General features: G+C 30.8%; 3 protein-coding genes across 4 annotated transcripts; 1 reads left to right on the top strand and 2 right to left on the bottom strand.

The window, feature by feature from the left end:
• Positions 1-214: 214 nt before the first annotated feature.
• LOC105201292 (putative fatty acyl-CoA reductase CG5065) lies at positions 215-5,572 on the bottom strand. Its single transcript, XM_039457086.1, has 7 exons — positions 5,568-5,572; positions 5,141-5,446; positions 3,974-4,221; positions 2,736-2,922; positions 1,640-1,825; positions 1,308-1,568; positions 215-989 (listed from the first exon to the last, which is right to left on the bottom strand). The coding sequence occupies exons 1-7, from the start codon at positions 5,570-5,572 to the stop codon at positions 911-913; spliced, it is 1,272 nt and encodes a 423-aa protein (XP_039313020.1). The 3' UTR covers positions 215-910.
• Positions 5,573-7,798: 2,226 nt separating this feature from the next.
• Positions 7,799-20,863, top strand: LOC105201285 (cytochrome b5-related protein). Of its 2 annotated transcripts, XM_039457632.1 has the most exons (7): positions 10,283-10,403; positions 10,524-10,672; positions 17,601-17,845; positions 18,224-18,491; positions 19,344-19,635; positions 19,822-20,037; positions 20,502-20,863. In XM_039457632.1, the coding sequence occupies exons 2-7, from the start codon at positions 10,642-10,644 to the stop codon at positions 20,776-20,778; spliced, it is 1,329 nt and encodes a 442-aa protein (XP_039313566.1). In that variant the 5' UTR covers positions 10,283-10,403; positions 10,524-10,641; the 3' UTR covers positions 20,779-20,863. The 2 variants fall into 2 exon arrangements, with proteins under 2 accessions (XP_039313565.1, XP_039313566.1); XM_039457631.1 differs by lacking the exons at positions 19,344-19,635; positions 19,822-20,037; positions 20,502-20,863 and having other exon boundaries at positions 7,799-10,403; positions 18,224-18,236.
• On the bottom strand, positions 14,420-14,959 carry LOC113005307 (fatty acyl-CoA reductase 1). The gene has a single exon (XM_026140707.2). The coding sequence runs from the start codon at positions 14,832-14,834 to the stop codon at positions 14,532-14,534; it is 303 nt and encodes a 100-aa protein (XP_025996492.1). The 5' UTR covers positions 14,835-14,959; the 3' UTR covers positions 14,420-14,531.
• Positions 20,864-21,346: the final 483 nt, after the last annotated feature.

Genomic DNA, 21,346 nt, shown 5'->3' with positions numbered 1-21,346 from the left:
CATAAACATGCCAATATTTAAATGTTCGATCTAGATATAGGCACAAAAATGCCAAATTACGATTAAAGTTTTTTTTAGATTTTTATCTGAACTATTATTATCTTAAATGAAAGTGAAAACAAATAGTCATAAATCAATTACAAAATCATATTATCATGTTAAGACAATACTTAAGACGAAACGAGAACGAATTATGGAATAAACATATATTCAGGCATCATATTTATCTTTTTGTCGAAAATCTTATCTCGTAGTATTAGCCAATAAATAAAATATCATAAATATTTCGTGAGAAGAAAAAGAGCTGGAGAAAATATTTTTTTGAATTGCATTTAAACTGCAAAAATTTTATTAAAATAAAAAATTTTTTATTTACAAAAACTTGGCGCTGCTAAATGTCTAAAAAAATATAACAATTATAGTAATTTAAAAAAATATAATAACTTATAATACTAATAACTAAAAATATAACAACTTACTTAAATACTAAAGAATCTCAAATCTGCTTTGCGTAATCGTTTTCACATATCTTACAAATCTAAAATTGTCCTACTCTTAATTCTATTCGCATTTACAACATATTCTAACAATAAGCCACGTACCTATCCGAATCGCTGACGTAAGCTATGTACATTATCGTATTCAATTCTTCTCATTGCTTTTCTTATTTAACAGCGATAAGGTTATCAAGTTTTATTCTTCGCGTTCAATATATTTCTTAAAATATTTTTTTTCCTTAAACATTTTATAATATTGGATTTAGTTAATATATTAGTATTTGACAAGGTGTCCAGGTTTTAATTTTTGATCGAAGCGTAAGTTTCACTGCTCCTTCTCGTAATATTTCCTTTCACTGTATTTTCTGTGGTTTCATGGATCGTGCGGATCGCGATTCAGACTCGATGATATATTACCGACATGTGTATTTGATAACTCCTAATAACGCTGCGATACTGAGTGTTTTGGTGAACTGGTGCATCCAGTACAACCTGTAATACACAAATACGATCGATTAATTTCTTGTACAACGTATGTTTTTCGTGAAAAATTTTTCTTTGAATTTATTTTACAAATTAAAACACTTTCCAGAAATACTGAAAAAAATATACACAATTCCTCAAAATTTTTCATATATGTGAATTATGAAATATTCGTAGATCTGTTTAAAGGAGAGAAATTTTTAAATTATAGTAATTTTGAAAAATTCTGAAATATGCATAAAAAGTCTGAAAAATTATACGAAAAATTCTAAGAAAAATTGTAACCCTAGTAAAAATTTTTTTATTTTTCGAAATTAAAATACTTACTTGTTTAATCGACTTCGAGCATAAGGTAAAGTGTCCAGATTTTCTTTCAAGATGTATTTACGGATTCCTAATATGTACCGTTGTAAGTACATGTCCCAATCCACATTTTGTATGTTGACTTCAAAGTTTCTACTAATTTCCTGCTCGCTTACAACTTTCATTAATGTCGTCATGTTGCTGATATTCCATTTCCATTCATTTGTCGAAAAGAATTCTCCGGTTTGGGCGGAGAGGTCGATCCGTTTGATTATCTTCAGCATTCTAGAAGGAAATGATATATTTATTATTGCAAATAAAATCTTTATATGATTAAATCGAAGAAAGATACTTACATGGGTTTGTAGCCTCGGACTTTTAATATAAAATCTAGGATGTATGCAGGTAGAAAGTGCAATGTAGCCCTAACGATGGCGTGAATAAATTTGTTTGTCCTTAATGTGAAATCTGGATACCACATCACGTGTTTTGATGGAACTTCTGTACAGTACTTTTTTATAAAGTATCCAAATTCATTCCATCTAGTAAGACATATATATACATTTACATAATGTTTGTTATTATTTATAAAATTATCTAGATAATTGTCTAGCTGAAGAAATAATTTTATCTTATATTTATCTAAGTTATTAGAATATAATAAAATATATATATTATTTATACGCACAAATACGCGCGCGCGCACACGCACACTGCACAACATATCTTTATCGTAGTTAAAAGAAGTGTTACTTTCTTCAAATTATCTAAGAATTTTTTGAAATAATGATAAAAAATCAAATTGTAAGTGTTTTGAAAACAATGGTTTTTTTTGCAATTAATTCTGCCAGTCGTTATAATATTACATATTTTTATCATGTTACCCGTATAAAATTTTCATTCATCCTTCGAAGAATTTTCTCCGGTTTTTTAATATATTTTTTATGTTTTTCAACTTTAATATATATTTGTTTATTGATTTAAATGAAAAAAAAACGTTATTTGTCAAATTAAATAATTTGAAAAATTCTTGTTTTTAAAAAATAAAGACTTATAAATAAAAATATATTTTTATTATTTTTATATCATAAAATATTTTGGTTCAGCGATATTATCTTAAAATAGATAACACAATATATAATTCTTTATCTTTTATCAAGATAAATTTAGAATTTAATTATTTTTACCTCAACTAAGATTTACAAATAATTTATATGACCTTTATCTAGATAATTTTTAGACATTTTGTCTAAACTCAATATTGCTCATATATTCTGGTGAAAAAAAGCTCATAAAATTTTTAAGAATATTTTATATTTTAAATTTATAAAATTTTCTGAAAGAATATTTTAAACTTTTTACTTCTTTTCTACATGCTTTTCATGTTTTATGTAGGATATACATTTATTTGTTTTATTGTTTTATATTATGTTTATTACTTTTTATACTCACGTAATAGGATGCACTGTGCTGCTGATACAATTATAAACCTTTAGCGTATTGGTACGTTGCACAAAATTATACCAACATGCGCATAACATCGTATTAACAACGAAATCAACGGGTACAATATCTATCATTAAATTTGCGTTAGACACGATACTTCTAATAGTACCTTGAGCAATCGCCGTCATTATACCTGTCAAATAGTAAGATATATAGTATATGTATGCATGCTAATATCAATGTAAAATGAAAGTATTTTAATTTTGTGACCCAATCAGCAAATTTTTAAACATATTCTTTAAAAATCATTTTCAATAATATTAAATATAATGGATTGAGTTCCCTTTTCTCATAAAAAAAATAGCTTATTTTAATGCTTAAAAACGATTAAAAATGTTTTATAATATTAATAAGAACTGTAAAACTTTATTGAGTATTACATTTCAAAACACACATGACAACATTATAATCGAAATACTTTTAATAACAGTCTATACCGGTTTGTGCGAGCTTTTTCCTCCTTACAATTTTTTTTAATGTAGAAAAAAAATTTTAATGCCAAAATAATGTTTCTTTTGATTTTATATATGTTTTATAATTCTTTTAAACTATGAGCCGTTATTTGCGGTTTCAGACACAACTTTTAAATTGAATCAGGAAAATAATATTACGGAATTAAATTGATTAATTTAATATTACTAAGGCCAACTATCTTTACGATTTCCCTTAATTCCGAGATTATTTTTCTGGTGCAATTTAAAAACTGTGTTTAAAACCAAAAATAATGGCACCCTGTTCAAACGATTTACAAATTGTATGTAAAATCAAACAAGAATCATTATTTCAGCACTTAGCTCTAACAATGACTTGTCAATCATTTGTGTTTATCACATAGCCGTGGATGTACTCTTACTCTTTTATTTCAAATAATTTACTAAAATGAAAATCTTGGCCACTACGCAAGGGTTCACAAATATTATTAATTAATTATTTATTTAGGACAGTAATATTGTTTATTACTTCGATTTTATTTTTGTTATAATTTTATTTCAATTTTATGGTTAAAGATATTTTTTTTAACAAAGAAAAATATTGTCTATCTCATTAAACAAAAATTTTATTTTATTTACTTTATTTTATAGTTTCTTACACGTCTTCCTTACTTCCCAAAATGAAAAGTGGGTTTTACATCTGCCTTTTAAGACTTTTAACAAACAAATTCTGTTTAGTTAACTATGTCGTACCTGTAACACCATTGATGTTGTCAATCCATCCGGGAAATGGTTCTTGGTTTGCCGCGCCGATTATACTCGGCCGTACAACCACGATCGGTAGACCTTTTCCTTTAGTCATCACGATTTGCTCCGCTAAATTCTTAGTAAACGTGTACGTGTTAGGATGTTTCCCGATCAATCTCTTTTCTATAATTTTTAACGTCTCGTCGTCCAAATTTTCACACATATCGACCACCGTATACGGCTTCACCTCCGTACTGTAACATTAGCAGTATACGAATTAAACACACTTTAAATAATTTATAAATTGCATCAGAAAGCATCAGAAATCAGGACAGAGTTATAAAATAAATTATTATATATATAATTTAAAGCAAACCTTCAAAGGGGTTTCAAAAGCTTTTTGCGTTGAAAGACAAGCTAAATTGCTTATAAAATACAAATCGTATTCATTCACATTCCTGTATTTAATAAAAAAAATATACTCGCAATTTGAATCTCGTGTCATAGCGAGGTTGAGAACAAGAAATGCTGTTGTACTGATTGCACTTATAATTATAGCCCAGATTCGTTTTGCTTCGATCGGACACGATGTTCTTGAAGAAAAACGCTTCAATCGTATCTACGACCAGTATATTTTTATTCTCAACATTTTAATGTGTGTAAACGGATGTGTCTATCGATATCGATGTGATACTCTCACCTTCTTTTATGTGTGAAAGTTTTTAGATAATAATATAACACGTTATTGATTGAATGCTGAATATAATAAGCTTTCTGCCGTCAGCGCATTTTGACCCTCTATCGATTAGATCTACATTAATTGACGAATATTTAACATTAACATTTTATTATTTTTATTAATCTGTTATTTTTTTTAATTATTTCAAGTATGTTATGCATTCAACTCATTTCATATATTTTATAAAAAAATTGTTAACTTGACTAAATTTTTCAATGTAATTATAAATATCTTTCAATTTATTTATTTATAAATATAATTAGTTAAGTTGATAATTTTTTTTCTTAGTGTATTAACAATGTGGAACAATGTGTATTAGCAATGTGAAACGCTTCGCGATGAAATAATTTGTTCTTGAAGATGTGGCCTCGAGATAAACACGGTCGTATCATACCATCGGTATGAGTGTCACACGTGCAACTAGAGGAACTTACGTGTAAATCGATTCTTCAATCTCCCGTCGATCAGCATTACTATAGGCCGTGCTGACATGAATAACGCTAATAAGGTTTGTCATGCGCCTGCACAAGTCCAACATACGATCGGTGCCCATCATGTTCAGATTAACGGCGATTTTCAACGGCTCATCGAAACGTACGGTGGCCGCGCTATGGAACACAATATTGACACTCTGTAAAAGCATATCCTTGTCTTCGGAATAAAGTCCTAGTTCTGGCAGGCCCACGTCGCCTTTCACGGGGAAGATCTTCTTCAAGGTACTTGGGAACTCTGATCGTATCCTGTCAAAAATCTGTCACAGAAAAGACACTATTTCCTTTTTGTTTCATAATAAACTTTAAGAAATTTGATTGATGATGCAATGCACTTTTTTATTATAGGTAAGATGAAAATGTTTTTTACTGCATGTGTGGAAAAAAGAAATGTATTGAATTTGCAGTGCAGCATTCAATAAATTAGCTGAAAGTGAAGTTGAATTATGTTGTTATCCTTGACGTCCTAAATAAAAGTCTCAATAAATTTCACGGTGAAAAAAGTTGATAGGCAAAAAAAGATTGAGAACGTGAGATTTTTCATCAATATGTATTTTTATATTTAAGTTTTATTTATTTAAATCGCATGTATTACTTTTATAAACGGATTAAAATAAACTCTGTTGAGCAGCAATAACACCTGCGCACTGATTCACACTCTCGGCGTCACACTCTCATCAGCCTCCTGCGATTATTTTATTTGACACTTTCATAGACGTTACTTACAAGGAACAATCCGGAAATTCAGAAAATTCTGAAATTTTTTGTACACATAAAGAAGTTCATCCATAACACAAAAATATTTTTTGTTCGTGCTCGTTTTCAGTTTTAGGGGATAAAAAACCCTTTTGAAAATAGTCGGTTTTTTTTCTTTCCAAGTCAATATCGTCGAAAATATGAGGGATAGAAAAAAATGTTCTAAATAAAAAAGAAATAAAAAAAAGTTAAATGGTTCAAAGAGTACTTTACAAAAATAATTTAAAAAAATTTTTTTAAATTATTTTTTATATTTTTCCCACCACTTTACATTTGTTTTTTTTAAATTTCTAAATATTTTAATGACAGAATTAAATGCTTATTTTTATACAAATTCAACCATATATAATAAAATGTCTTTCCGATGTACCATTCTTAAAAAATAATAACTATATATGCACGCTATGCGAACCTGTTCACGCGCTCGATTTTTTTCCGTGGAATGAATTCATTCCATACGTATGCTAATTGCGTATTATGAAAGAGCATTGAATGCAAATTAGTACATCATAACAATAATGAAATAATAAAATAATAATGACAATAAGACCAGCTTGTTTATGTAAATAACAAAATAAAAGTGAATATAAGAATTAACGAGCAAATTTATTGAAGTGGTTCTAAGTTTACTTCAATGAGGTTTGCATACATAAATGTAAATCCAAATGACATGTTTTGATCTTACCTTATTTTCTTCAAAGTCGTTAAACTAAAAAATCTTTTACATAACATATCGGACGTTAATTATGTCCTGATTACATTAAACATGTATACATAAAATTTTTATAAATGACTCGCTCTAAAGTCCGCAATTTCAACTGTGTAATAATTACACAAAACAGCGTCGATGGCGTTATTCAGATCCTCCAGTCTTATTCAAGTCTCCTCGCACATTCACCGGATGTAGCAGTTACCGTTGTCCATTCCAAGTCATTAGTATTTAAAAAATCCAGGATATTGAAATCCAGGACATCCGTCAATATATGCCAGAATTAATCGCAATGATGAAAAATTATAACTCTGTATGTTGAATCGTTTACAACCGTTCAGTTTGTTTGTCGTAGTTAGACTTTAGTCGAAATATGTCGGGAATATTTATATGGAATTATCAGGAATATGTATGCAAACTTCATTGAAGTAAACTTATAACCACTTTAATAAAACGGTCACGAACAAAAAATATTTTTGTGTTATAGATAAACACCTTTATGTGTACAACAAATTTCAGAATTTTCTGAATTTGAGTTCGTGAATGTTCCTTGTTAGTCATTAATTTGGACATCCGTTTAATGCAAATTATTCCATATTTTGTTTGCTATAATTAGGGTAAAGTCGGTATTTACGCCGCGGGGGAATGTACGCCGCAGCAGTCAGAAATAAAGATAGTTTGCTCAGAACTATTTTGTTATGTGCCTTTATGTTATATTAGTATTGTATTGTAATTACAGTTCTTTATTGTTAATATTAACGAAAATATCGTAAATTGAATTAATTTTTTCACGTAGAAGTAGCGCGATCGTGTATTACCGTCTACGTAAAATAATTACTGTAGAAAATATAAAAGGCATAATGATTATTTCATGATATGTAAATGTAGAGCGATAATAAAGGATAAAATACAAGCAAGATTCAAGTGCATAGCTCTTGTATTCTTTATTTAGTTTGATATCTTGTATATTCCATTTGTTTAGGATATACGGCCTTTTCAGCAAACGGGATTTATGCCGTAATACAGACACTGCGTGATTGGAAAGCAGCACTTACTCTATGTTGAGCACTATGTTGAGAACACAATGCGCACTCTGTTGATGTCTGTGCATATTAATTTCTTTAATATTGCATTGTTATTACTTTGAATACATATTTACTGTTCTTATTCCCTAATAAACTTTATAAACACATTTTGTAAGTTATTATGTTATTTTATATCATATCCGAAAATATTATTTGTAAATTTCGATGCGCCGTGCATCTTACACAGTCGGGTGAGTAGTCGGAAATCCCGCCACTTATTTTATATGACAAAAATGCAAGGGTTTTTTAAGTTTTTTTTTCAAGTATAAGAAAAGAAATATTTCGTACTTAAAATTTTTTTTATAATAGTAAACAGTATGAAGTTTTTATTAGACTAATTTATTTAGTAAACATATATTTATTTATTAAACATAGTAAATAATACTTAGTAAATTAAATTTTCGATAGCTACGGCGTATATACCGACTTTACCCTATGCAAATTTAGCAGTCTTAATTCATCTCATATTTACAATATTGCAAATGTATTCTAAGAATAGATCGATCTAAAAACAATAAGCAGATTTTCATAAGTTTGCCACCACATTAATAATGTAAGAGCGTGAATATAAAAAAATAGCGCTGCAATAAATTAGAGTCGAAATCGAGAATCGCATTAAGAATGCCCGAGCAAATATTACATATTCATGTATTTTGGATTAGATATGGGACTTGTTTTTATAGCGTTGTAATATTTATTGCTTAATACTAAATTGTAGCTGTTTAGTATGTTTGGAAAATACATAGCACCTTGAAAATAACAAACATCCACGAAGGTATATATAGCTGCTTCGATTTCGTTTCTTCATTATCGTGCGCTACTCGAGACGCGTTCAACAGCCAATTCGCTCTTCGATATGTCGGTCAAGGGTTTGAGACTCTTTTATTTCATTGCCGTGAGCATAATCGTGTCATTTTGTCGGGCAATCGAGCAATCGCGACCGGAACAATACCACAGTGTTTACGGCAAGGATTTGAGCGGACACGAGTTAAAAAATATACTTGATTTTGGTATCGGAATTTTGAAATTTCTGGCGCAAGGCGAACGTTATAGAAATGAGGAGATACCGGACGCGAATCTGCAATTCGGAGCCGAGTACGATTTTATAGTAATTGGCGCCGGTACGGCTGGCGCTACGATAGCTGCGAGATTAAGTGAGATTTATCAGGTTGAAGTGTTGTTGATCGAAGCTGGATCTAACGAGAATTTGCTGATGGACCTCCCGCTTTTCGTTCATTTGCTCCAGCTAAACAATGATATTAACTGGAAGTATCAAACAAAATCGTCTTACAAATACTGTCTCGGTATGAGTGACAATAGTTGCAATTGGCCTAGAGGAAGAGTGATGGGCGGCAGCAGTGTGCTGAACTACATGATCGCAACCAGAGGCGGCGCCGAAGATTACGATCGATGGGCTGAGATGGGGAATAAAGGCTGGTCTTACAAGGAGGTCTTGGAATACTTTAAAAAGCTGGAGACAATGGATATCTTAGAGCTCCAATCGGACACTACTTATCACGAAACTAAGGGACCGGTGAATATCTCTTACTCGCCATTCCATACGATACTGGCAAAGGCCTTCTTGAAAGCCGGCAAGGAGCTGGGTTATCCGATATTGGACTATAACGGGAAAAATATGATAGGTTTCTCGTATTTGCAGCTTACGACTAAAAATGGTAGTCGTTTGAGCAGCAACAGAGCTTACCTACATCCTGCGAGACATCGTCGCAATCTTCACGTGACACGCGATAGCACGGTGAGAAAAGTGCTGATCGATCATCGCAAGAATCGCGCGATTGGCGTAGAGTTGATCAAACATCGTCAAGTTATCCAAGTGTTTGCGAGAAAAGAGGTGATCTTGTGCGCGGGTGCCATTGGATCACCACAATTACTGATGCTGTCCGGCATCGGACCGGCTAAACATCTCAGCGAGCTCGGCATAAACGTTGTTCAGGACTTGCCGGTAGGTGAAAATTTGATGGATCACGTGGGTTTCGGCGGGCTAACGTGGACAGTGAATGATCCGATAGGTATAGAAATGTTCGACATGATACAGCCCACTAATCCGTATATGGGAGACTTCCTGAACAAGCGCTCAGGACCATTTACACTCCCGGGTGCGTGCGAGGCTCTCGCTTTCATCGACACCAAGAATCTAAAGGAACGCGATGGTTTGCCGGACATGGAACTGCTATTTATCGGTGCTGGATTAAAAACAGATCATTTTCTTCCAATTGTAATGGGTATCAACCATCGAATACGTCAGATGTGGCAGAAATATGTCGGCGGTCACGGTTGGACCATACTACCGATGTTGTTGAAACCAAAGAGTCGTGGAAGAATAAGACTACTGGCCAACGACATTAACGTTAAACCCGAGATCGTCCCGAATTACTTTGACCACCCGGAAGATGTTAAAACAATGATAGCTGGCATTAGAGCTGCAATAAGTGTCGGTCAGACAGAAACAATGCAGATGCTTGATTCACGATTGACGAATGATACTTATCCGGGATGCAAAAATTACGAATATGACTCTGACGATTATTGGGAGTGTGCGATAAGAACACTGTCTACCACCATCTACCATTTTACTGGTACTTGCAAGATGGGACCGAGAGGAGATCCAACTGCTGTCGTCGATCCTAGATTAAAGGTATCTGTTAAAAGACTCACTGTAGAGAACTTATTCTCAAATTTGCAACAAATATTACAATGATTCAAACGCATACGCACACACTTTTGATTTATAATTTACACATTTGTGGATACGCAGGTGATCGGTGTTGAAGGACTGCGAGTAGCAGACGGTTCTATCATGCCCGAGATTGTATCGGCGCACGTAAACATACCAATCTATATGATTGCCGAGAAGCTGGCAGACATAGTCAAGGATGAATGGGGATACTCGAACAAATCACAAACGTAATCAAGAAACGCGATCGCGCCTTGCGTTATGCAACACGCGAAGCGAAGACAGACCGAGCGAGTCAGCGAGTTCCAAGTACACGAGATTATCAGATCTCAGTAACCAATCAAGCTGAATCGATCAAGTTCTGAGTAGTCTCAAACGATAATTTAGGTAAAATGGCATAATAAAAACATTTTCTTCGCTATTTTTCCTGTAATTTCATATATTTCTGATTTGTTCTGATTTATTTTTCGATGGAAAAATTATTATGCTAGATAGAGTGATTCCAGACAACTTCTTCTTAGTAAAGTACATGGTACTCAAAGTAAAATCGTCAATTAAATTTCATTTTGGAAATATTTTATAATTTTCATTTTTCCATAGTTTATAATATAGAGAAGATGTGCTCTAATATATTGTATATTGAATTCTACGCAGCGAATTGTTAATTTGTAATAAAGTTTATATCGGTTAAAAAATCTTTGTTAGTATGGTATGATAAACGAGACTTAAACTTTGCATCGCGATATCTCCGCACGTAGGGCACGGAGAGAAACGCGATCGCGCCTTGCGTTATGCAACACGCGAAGCGTTTTTTTATTATAAAAACATTTTTATTATGCCATTTTACCTAAATTATCGTTTGAGACTACTCAGAACTTGATCGATTCAGCTTGATTGGTTACTGAGATCTGATAATCTCGTGTACTTGGAACTCGCTGACTCGCTCGGTCTGTCTTCGCTTCGCGTGTTGCATAACGCAAGGCGCGATCGCGTTTCTCTCCGTGCCCTACGTGCGGAGATATCGCGATGCAAAGTTTAAGTCTCGTTTATCATACCATACTAACAAAGAGTTTTTAACCGATATAAACTTTATTACAAATTAACAATTCGCTGCGTAGAATTCAATATACAATATATTAGAGCACATCTTCTCTATATTATAAACTATGGAAAAATGAAAATTATAAAATATTTCCAAAATGAAATTTAATTGACGATTTTACTTTGAGTACCATGTACTTTACTAAGAAGAAGTTGTCTGGAATCACTCTATCTAGCATAATAATTTTTCCATCGAAAAATAAATCAGAACAAATCAGAAATATATGAAATTACAGGAAAAATAGCGAAGAAAATTTAGCAAAATTTTAGCATAATTTTAGAATAAGAATAGTCATAAAAATTGAAATTTTAAATTTAATTAAGTTTCAATGAAATTGTTAAAATTATCTTACTTTCTTTCAATCCTATTTTGGGAATTCGCTTTCAAAAAATATTCTTGTTGAGACAGTGAACACGCTGAGCTGATAAAAGAGATAGAGAATTACGCAAGACAAATAAAAGCAAAATCATTCAGATAAGTTTAATTACGTGACGTTCGCAACTTTTTTCCAAAAACTTTTGTTCGTCAGCTCTTTTACTTCATCAAAATTATTAAATTTAACATACGTCGATTTAATTATTATTATTATTATATTATGTTTTTCGTTACTTTTTACTTTGTTATAGTATACAATATTGCATTGAAAGGGATTTGTTTATAGTTATGTAAGTTCATAAATTGCGACTGAAGAAGACTGTACAGTTGAAACTGGTTTCACCATAATGTTAATTGTATAATTGTTTAGTTTATAATTAAGTAATCTTGTAAATTGCCACTGAAGAAGACTTAATAGTTGAAACTGGTTTCACTACAATGTTAATTGTATATTTTGCAGTTTTCTTTAATGTTTAACATACTTTAACCCTGCTAGTCTGTTCGGGTCTGTTTGACCTGAAATGACTTATTTCTCTGTAACATTTTTATGTGACACGTGAGTGTTTTAACCTTTCATGACTTTGTTTTATATCTTGAAAACTTTATTGTGATTAAGAAAGCTTAAAAAAGTTTATCGTTTTTTTTTCTAAAATTTCTGGTTGTTATGTACGCTATGTCAATATGACCCGAAAAAGAAAAATTAGTTTTGAAGTGCTAATTAAAATTTAACAGTGTTTTATGACAATAAGAAACATAATTAGATTGAGTGATTATTATTCTGTTATAAACCAATGCTTGGTAACAAATTTGTTGTCTTCGGGAATTTTATCAAATATTTTGTGAAAAAAGGAAATAAATTTCATTGCTTTCTCGCACAGCACCATTCATTGCATATATTCATAAAATTGTGAATGTATCAATCATGTAGCTGATACATATTTAACAAATTATAGATGGCGTGAATTGCGACCTATACATTAACCTAAAAATCATAAATAGCAGATTACATCAGTTCAGTTACATTAGAGTTGATTGTTACTATTGTACGTAAAGAATATATATAAAATAAAATTATATATATATAATACATAAACATTATAAGAATATCTAATTAAAGATAAGTTTGTACTTTTTTAATGATTTGCATTGATTTTTATAATGTTGTACATAAATACTGATAATGAAAAATAAATATTATAGATTATATTATATTAAAATGTGAATAAAAATAAGTCTCTAATTTTAGTAAGACATAAAAGACGATTAGTCCAAAATGAGACTAAAAAAGATTTGATGGTTATACAAGTGCCACACAGTAGTGCTTCTAAATTTGAGTCAGCCAAAGTAATGTTTATTGTATAATTTGAAAGTTAAATAACTTCAACTTTACTTATTATTGTATAAAAAAAGCTAATTTATTTAATTCTGAAATATGTTTAATGTAAATATTCGAAATATTTGATGTATCATGTACTTTTATGTTTTAAACCTCACAATTTCGTATTATATGTGTAACTATATATTACATTTACTTAATATTACATTAATTATTTCAAAGACAAAGAAAGAAAGGAAAAAGATAATTTGCAAGATCACCAAGAAGGAGATGTGTGGAATAATTGAAGTAACATATTTATAATATTTTTGTTTTTTCTTTTTTATTAATAAATATTTCTATTTTTTTTTCTTTTCAAATAACATGGAATTTATAATTTTATGAATCGTATTATCGGTCTTTTTTTAAATTTTGGGATAATTTTTAAATGCACGTGTTTTACTGATAATGAAAAACGCATTATGTTTATTAAAAATGTTTTATATATATGTTTATTAAGAATAACCAAAAAATAATGTATAGTATTTTCCCGAATAAATATTTTCAACAATTTTCAAAAATACTATATTACACAATGTGTATTTTATTTTTTATTACATCTCTGCTTCTTTTGATTTTGATTAAAAAAGTGTATAATACGTAAATTAAGTATTTTACATAAAAAATAATGGAACTTGCGAAAATGTAAATATAGGCGTATATAAAAGTGGCAAATACGAGTTCGGTACATGGTAATTAAATTCACTTTATGCAAAAGTCATAATTATTTGTTGATTTCTTTTGCGCACTGTTCACCGCGCTTGACTCGTATTTGCCGCTGTTATATACGCTTAAGTATTTAAGTATTTTATATTTTTAAAACATTAAAATATAAATTTTAATATATTAAAATATAAAATTTACATTACTAATGAAAATATGTGCTACATCATTAATAACAATTGAATATATATTATATATTCTTATACCATGATTACGTTGCGCGGAAGAAAATCTGCGCAACGGCAATGTGACGATACCGAGCTGTCATTAAAGGTGCGATTTCACATAGATATAATATCCAGATATTTACCCCCGCTCTACCAAAATTATGGGGATTTATAAAGAATTATAGAAAATTATGGGAAATTTTGGTAGAGTAGAGGTAAATATCTGGATATTATAGCTACGTGAAATCGCACCTTAAGAGTTACAGAATACGCCTACAGCATGGTCAATTTGTTCTTGCCCTGGCTTAAAATTCTTCTTGAATTTTCATTAGAAATTTCCATCCAGTTTACCATTGAGAGGCTAATGGTGAACTGTAGAACATGCATATACAATGCATACTTACGGAATCGTTCAGCAGTTCCTCGAAACGTTGCTCGATGGATTTGTATTTTTTCGGACGGATCAGAACGAAAATTGTGGCCACGGGACACGAGCGCAGCAACTTTTCCAAAAGAACTTTTCCGAGGAATCCCGTTGCACCGGTTAAAAGAATTATCGCTCCGGCGAAGAACGCGTCGATTGAACTTGCTCTCGAGTGAGCTTCATCATGTGCGTGTCTCGAATTAAGCTGTGCTTTCGTCGTAGCCATTTTTTTGTATCACAATTTCAAGATCTACACAACTGTGAAAGTTCATTAATAAATTAGCGCATTATCATTGTACTGTTTTTAAAAGCATGACAATTATTTTTTCCCATTTAAAATGCATTGCTAGATAAAATAAGTTTACGATAGGTTGTGATATTTAGCGATATCTTTTTTATTTTAATATTTAGAGTTTTTTCAATTGTCAGTTTTTTGAAATTTAAATGTTGCTCGCGAATAGTGAGCGTTTGTATAATTTAAATAAAAATTTACACCGTTGCAAATGCACTTCTATCCAGTTATATGCAGTTATTTGTAAAATTGTTAAGAAACTTAACTCTTATTCTATTAATTCTTTCTCTGTGTTCAAACAATAAATGAATAAGCGATTTGCCTCTCGAGTGGTCTTTTTATACGTACGTGTACATTGAAGAGTGGGAAAGCAAAAAAATATTTAAAGTTGCGTCTGATATTACCAATTCTTGTTTAATTTATAACTGTGTGTTAAGGGGGAAAGTGCATGTAATCCTTATAAGAAATATGTGAGAAAAGTTATGGACAGTTCATTAAAAGTCTTGTACCACAAAAAAATGTATAAAAATCAGCTTTTTTTTAGAGCAGGTTACATGACCTTTCCTCCCTAAAAAACGAAAATTTATTTGGCGCGCAATTTTACAAACTTAAAAAAGTATATAACGTCACACGGTAAAATTCAATACGAAAATTTAGCTGTGTGATTGTGAAGGCATTTGATTTATTTACATTTTATACAAATCGGTATGAATCTCCATTATTACAATTTATTTAAATTCAAGTAATAAATTTCAAATTTAATAGAAAAAGTACCTTGACGGTCAGAGACCGCTAAAAGTTGACGGACACTTAAATTTTTATGAAGTTAATAATATTACACATGGAAAGAGCTCATAGTATAGTTTAGAAAGATGAATTGGTGATGAAACAATTCTGGAGAGACAAATATGAAAAAGATAAGACAAATGATCCTAGTTTTATAAAGTTATTTTTTTCAAAAAAGCTACGTAATTTATCAATTATTTATTTTCTCTTAAAAAAAAATTTGTCGCGTTGCAAAAGTTTACTGGATATTCTGTATTACTTTCTGTGATTAATATATTATATTGTCTCGTTTCTTTTACAATTATCTCTCCAGAAATAATTTGTCGATTCATCTTCAATTAAACTATACTTTGAATGAGCTCTTTTTATGTAATATTATTTAGTACTTGTAAACTTTAAACATTTATAGGTTTAACAACTATTAATTGTTTTAATTTTGAAGAATTTACATTGCTATAATTTTTTATTGAAAAAGCGAGAAAGAAAAGTGAAAGAGATAAAACAAATGATCCTAGTGTCATGAAGTCATTTTTTTCACAAAAAGCTACATAATTCATAAATTATTTCTTTTCTCCTAAGAAAAAGATTGTCGCGTCACGAAAATTTACTGGACATTCTCTATTACTACCTGTGATTAATATATTATATTGTCTTGCCTCTTTCACAATTAGGTATCTCTCCAAAAATAATTGTCGATTTATCTTTCCAAACTATAATCTGAATGAGTTCTTTTCATGTAATATTATTTAGTACTTATAAACTTTAAAAATTTAAGGGTTTGTCAACTTTTAATTGCTTTAACTTTAAAAAATTTACATTGCTATAATTTTTTATTAATTAAAACTCAAACATGATTTCTTTAAATGGTATACCATTTAAACACAGAATCATTAAGTTATTCGTGTCGAACGATGAAGGAAAACATTTCTGGCCGTTGATAACGCGATTTACAGTATTGTTTTTTATGAATAAAGTTGATGCGTTATTAATAAACGTTATAAATATATTTTTTGCGTACAGAGTATCATTAAAAAAAATCTTCAATTAATTTAACATTCGATACTATCACTTTACGGTGATTCTTGTCGAGTTAATCATGTTTTTCAAAACTGGTAAGATTTGATCAAGCTGCACTTCTAGCTCCTCTAATTTTTTTTTTAAATTTGACGACATATTTATCAATATATCTCTCATATTTCTATATTGATCGATTACATTTTGTTGAAATATTTCATTAGTTTTACAGTGTTATTTTTTAATTGGAGAGAATAGAATAGCGAAATGTAGAGCGAAAGAGCAAAGTATGAAGTCCAAAATTCGCCAAGTTAGTGAAGAGTAAACTTCTGTTATGATTTTAATTAATAAAATTTTGCCAATTGTTTACGAGAATAGTAAAAAAATTATTTTTATTAAAAAAAGTACATATTAAAAAAATTTGTTAAAAAACTAAAATATTTAATCTGATACGTAAATATTGAGTTGATTCAATGAATTTGTTGTTAAAAGATTTAAATATGGTTGATACGAATAAACTATATTTCTTTGTGCAACTAAATAATTGTTCAATCAATCCAATATTTAGTTGATCGTATTGGACTAAATATTTTGGGTTTTTTACAAAATTTTTTCTCGGTATTTAAACCAAGATTACAGTAGAATAAAAAGTAAGACTGAAAATAGAAACTTAAATTAAAATTAAAATAAAAAAAATTAGAAAAAAGTTGAAATTTAAAGAACTATTAAATTACAAAATTATTAAATTAAAAAAGTCGAATAGAATTTATGGTGACAAATCCATAAAAAGTTTATGTAGACATAATTAACGTATATTATACTTGCGCATGTGTAAAAGTTACTGCGATAAATTCGTCCATCACAGTCAGATTATCGAACTTCTGTGTTTCATTTATGCAGGCGAGATAAAAAAAACCCTTAACATGCCGAAAAACAGCACGGTGCCTGGCTTAGCTCATCTACCGAGAGGAGTATCGAAAACCGCGGGAGGGTTCCTCGAGGCTAGAAGAAAAATAGACGGTGCCGAAGGATTATGGAGAATCGGCGACAATCTCTACGATTTAGAAGCCTTTGCAAAATCGCATCCGGGTGGACCTGAATGGCTTCGGCTGACGAAAGGAACAGACGTCACCGAGTTGTTTGTGGTATCGAATTGAAGCCAGAATTAATCATTTTGGATGTTACTGTTATCATCAGTCAATTTTTGCTTAAAAGCGTCGGTCTCATTGTACTTTCAATTTATCATTCTTATTCTTATCATAAACATTTCCATAACTATTTTTATAACAATTATTTGTATACAGAATGTGCTGAAATTCGCGATTTAAAACAATAATATAACAAGAAACTTCAAAAAATTGAACAAAATAGTTATTTATAGATTATTTCAAGCAGTAAATGTTTGAGATATAATAATTTATTGTTAGAGTAACACGAATAGATCTACTATTCCTTAAAAAATTTATTTAAATTTTAATTCATGTATAGATTCAAAATTTTTATGTTTTGATTTTGTCGCATAGAGCCACCACATCACAAACAAGGCTGAACAGCTGCTGCCAAAATTTTACATCCGCAAAGCCACGACTCCGCGATCAGTACCCCTGACCTTCCTACCGGACGGATTCTATCAATCATTTAAGAATCGTGCGGTCGAGGCTTTGAAAGGCGTGGATTTTCACAAACCGTCCACGACAACGAATCTCATAGCCGATTCTTTAGTGACTGCAACCTTCGCGTTGAGTCTCGCGGCCGCTTTCGCTCACTCTTACGTCATTATCGTCCTTGCTGGTAAGTGCATTCATAAAGTTATTTATTATAATGAAAAATTAATCATGGCGTTGAAAATACCATGGCAAAAATAGTATGTTTATAAAATGTTTGTTTAAGTGTAAAATTTATTCATGAAATTGTTAAAGAGATGTTTACAACTATCCGATAGAAATAAAAAACTGCAAAACATCTTTGCAAAACACCCTTTGAACATTTGCAACATTCTGAAAATATAAAACATTTTTTTAATAAAACATTTCTCAAACATTTATAAACAATTTGTAAATATTACGAAAATGTACAACACTTTTCGTACGTCTATCAAACAGTCATAAACAATTCCATTTAAATTTGATTCAATTTAATTTTAACTTCATTTATTGCATGCAACATGATAAAGAGATTAGATAAATATACGTAAGAGAATTATAACAATGCGTAAACACAAAAGGCTACAGTCCAGTAATTCATACTTATCTAGATTAAAGTAGAAGCTAAATTAGAAAACATAGAGAACCAAATAAGCTATTACAATACAATTAAGTTTTTATAACATATCGTATTCTTATCTCATAAACGCTTTAATAAATGTTTCATAAACATTCATTCGTTGCCAGAGTAAAAATCTTATTTTACCGTAAGTTACGATATTGTATTATAGATATTCATTTATTACCAGTTAATAATAAAAATAACATTATTTGCGTTAAAAATGATAAAAATAGCAATAGGTTTTGCAAGCATATCAATATTATTATCATTAATATAATTAATTGCGAGCAATTAATTATTAATTAATCAGTTCTATGTTAATTATGATGATTAATCACGAACGTATTAATAAATTAGTTTATTTGACGCTAATTCCAGGCATTTTTCTGACGTGGACAACCATCGCAGCGCACAATTACTTCCACATGAGAGACAATTTTCGCATGTATTATTTTGATCTCAGCATGGCATCCTCGAAAAATTGGCGCGTCTCACATGTGATGAGCCACCACATGTACACAAACACCTTATGGGATTACGAGATCTACGTGGTCGAGCCGCTTCTGCAGTGGTTTCCTCGTAACGATAAATCCTACTTAGCGGGAGTGATAAGCAAAATTGTCAGTCCTATCGTTTGGATGCTGCTGTTCATCAACGAAGGCTTGAAACGGTAAAGTAACCATTCCATGCCCTTTCAGTAAAATTAATAGAAAGATCTTTTGCTTGTATTTTTATTTAATTTTAATTAAAAATCTGCTGACTTCATTTTAATTCCAATATCGCAATGGTTGACGAGAAATTCGCCGAATGGATTGCCAACTCTGTTTCTCGCGCTGAAGGATTTAGTTATTTTTAGATACTATTCAGCGATCACGGAGTATGGAGTCCTTGAATTTCGTGATGTCGTACCGCTCTTGCTACCTTTGTCGATGTATTTGATAACGTCCAACATTCTCGTCGCTCTCAAACTGTGGCTAATAATGGTGCTAGTCAGCAGCTCTCTGTTCGGTCTGATCGGCTTCAACGCGGCTCATCATCATCCTGACATCTTCCACGACGGCGATATCTACAGGTTACACATTGCCCGCCTTTTTCTCTTTTCAATTATTGAGTCTTTTTTTATCAGTTCTATCTAGTTTCCTCTTTCTTGAAAAATAATTCAAAATTATTTAAAAAACGATTAAATAATTAATTTAGGACTCTCAAAATGTGAAACAATTAGTAATTGGAAATTAGGCTAGTGACAGTCAGTGCGAGTAAAAGTGTGGAAACACAAGTATTTAGTATATTTTCTAATTACTAATTGTTTTAAAATAATTTAATTAAAAAAATATATATGTTGATTTACCTTCAAATCTAGTGCTAATTGAAATTAATCACGATTTAATTTGCAATTTAATTTTTAATATATGGCATTACTTCCAATCTTAATATAATTATCTTAATTTTTCAATCGCATACTATTTTTGTTCTATCTCAAAGAACTCATTAATTAATTTTTTTTGTAATTTCGTTAATAATCGTAACGTCTCTAAGGAATGACCTGGACTGGGGTCTGCTCGAGTTGGACGCTGTGCGCGATCGCGAGGTGATCGACGACTCGCTCTTCCTAGCGCTCACGAATTTCGGCTCGCACTCGTTGCACCATCTGCTACCCACTGTGGATCATCACTATCTGAAATTGTGTATACCAGCTTTCCTGCAGACGTGCAAGGAATTTGGCATCAGTTCGGACAGGTGGACGCAGTGGGAACTTATGAAAGGACAATTTAGACAGCTCGCGCGAACTGACGCAAGGAAGAATCACAGGTAGCGCTCGTCTTCGATAATGAAGCGCTCTTGATCGTCGAATACCGAATTTATATGCACTAAGTTCTTTATATATTAATTTTATACGTAAGCATTTTGGGCAAATAATGTTGAATATAAATGATATAACTAAAAGAATGTTGAAACCTGATGAATTATAAGTTTTAAGCGCATAAGTTTTAAGAATTGAGTTAAAATTTTATCCGAATGTATAGGAAAAAAGTGAATTAACAATAATCATTCCAAATAAAAAAAAAATCATAAAAATACAGTACACAAGCCTCCAAGGAAAATTCTAAAGACGACCAAAAAATGATTTTAAGTCCTTTGGTCAAAGTGTACTGCACGGATCCCGACCGTATAATTATTTTGTATATGTATGTTGGATATGTGTATATAAATTATATTATATTATATTATAAAATAAACTGACAATGTTAAACAACTGAATAAAACTTTTCTTTCGCGTTTTTAATGACGACAACGAATTCCAAGTTTCGCAAGAGGATGATTGGAAAGTGGGGGCGATTTATTACGTATATTTATTTATTGCTTATTTACTGTAATAGATA

This window comes from Solenopsis invicta, chromosome 14 (genome assembly GCF_016802725.1).
Source record: "Solenopsis invicta isolate M01_SB chromosome 14, UNIL_Sinv_3.0, whole genome shotgun sequence".
Lineage (NCBI taxonomy): Eukaryota > Metazoa > Arthropoda > Insecta > Hymenoptera > Formicidae > Solenopsis > Solenopsis invicta.
The sequence above is the reverse complement of the archived record's forward strand: the minus strand, read 5'-3'. Positions and strand labels throughout refer to the sequence as shown.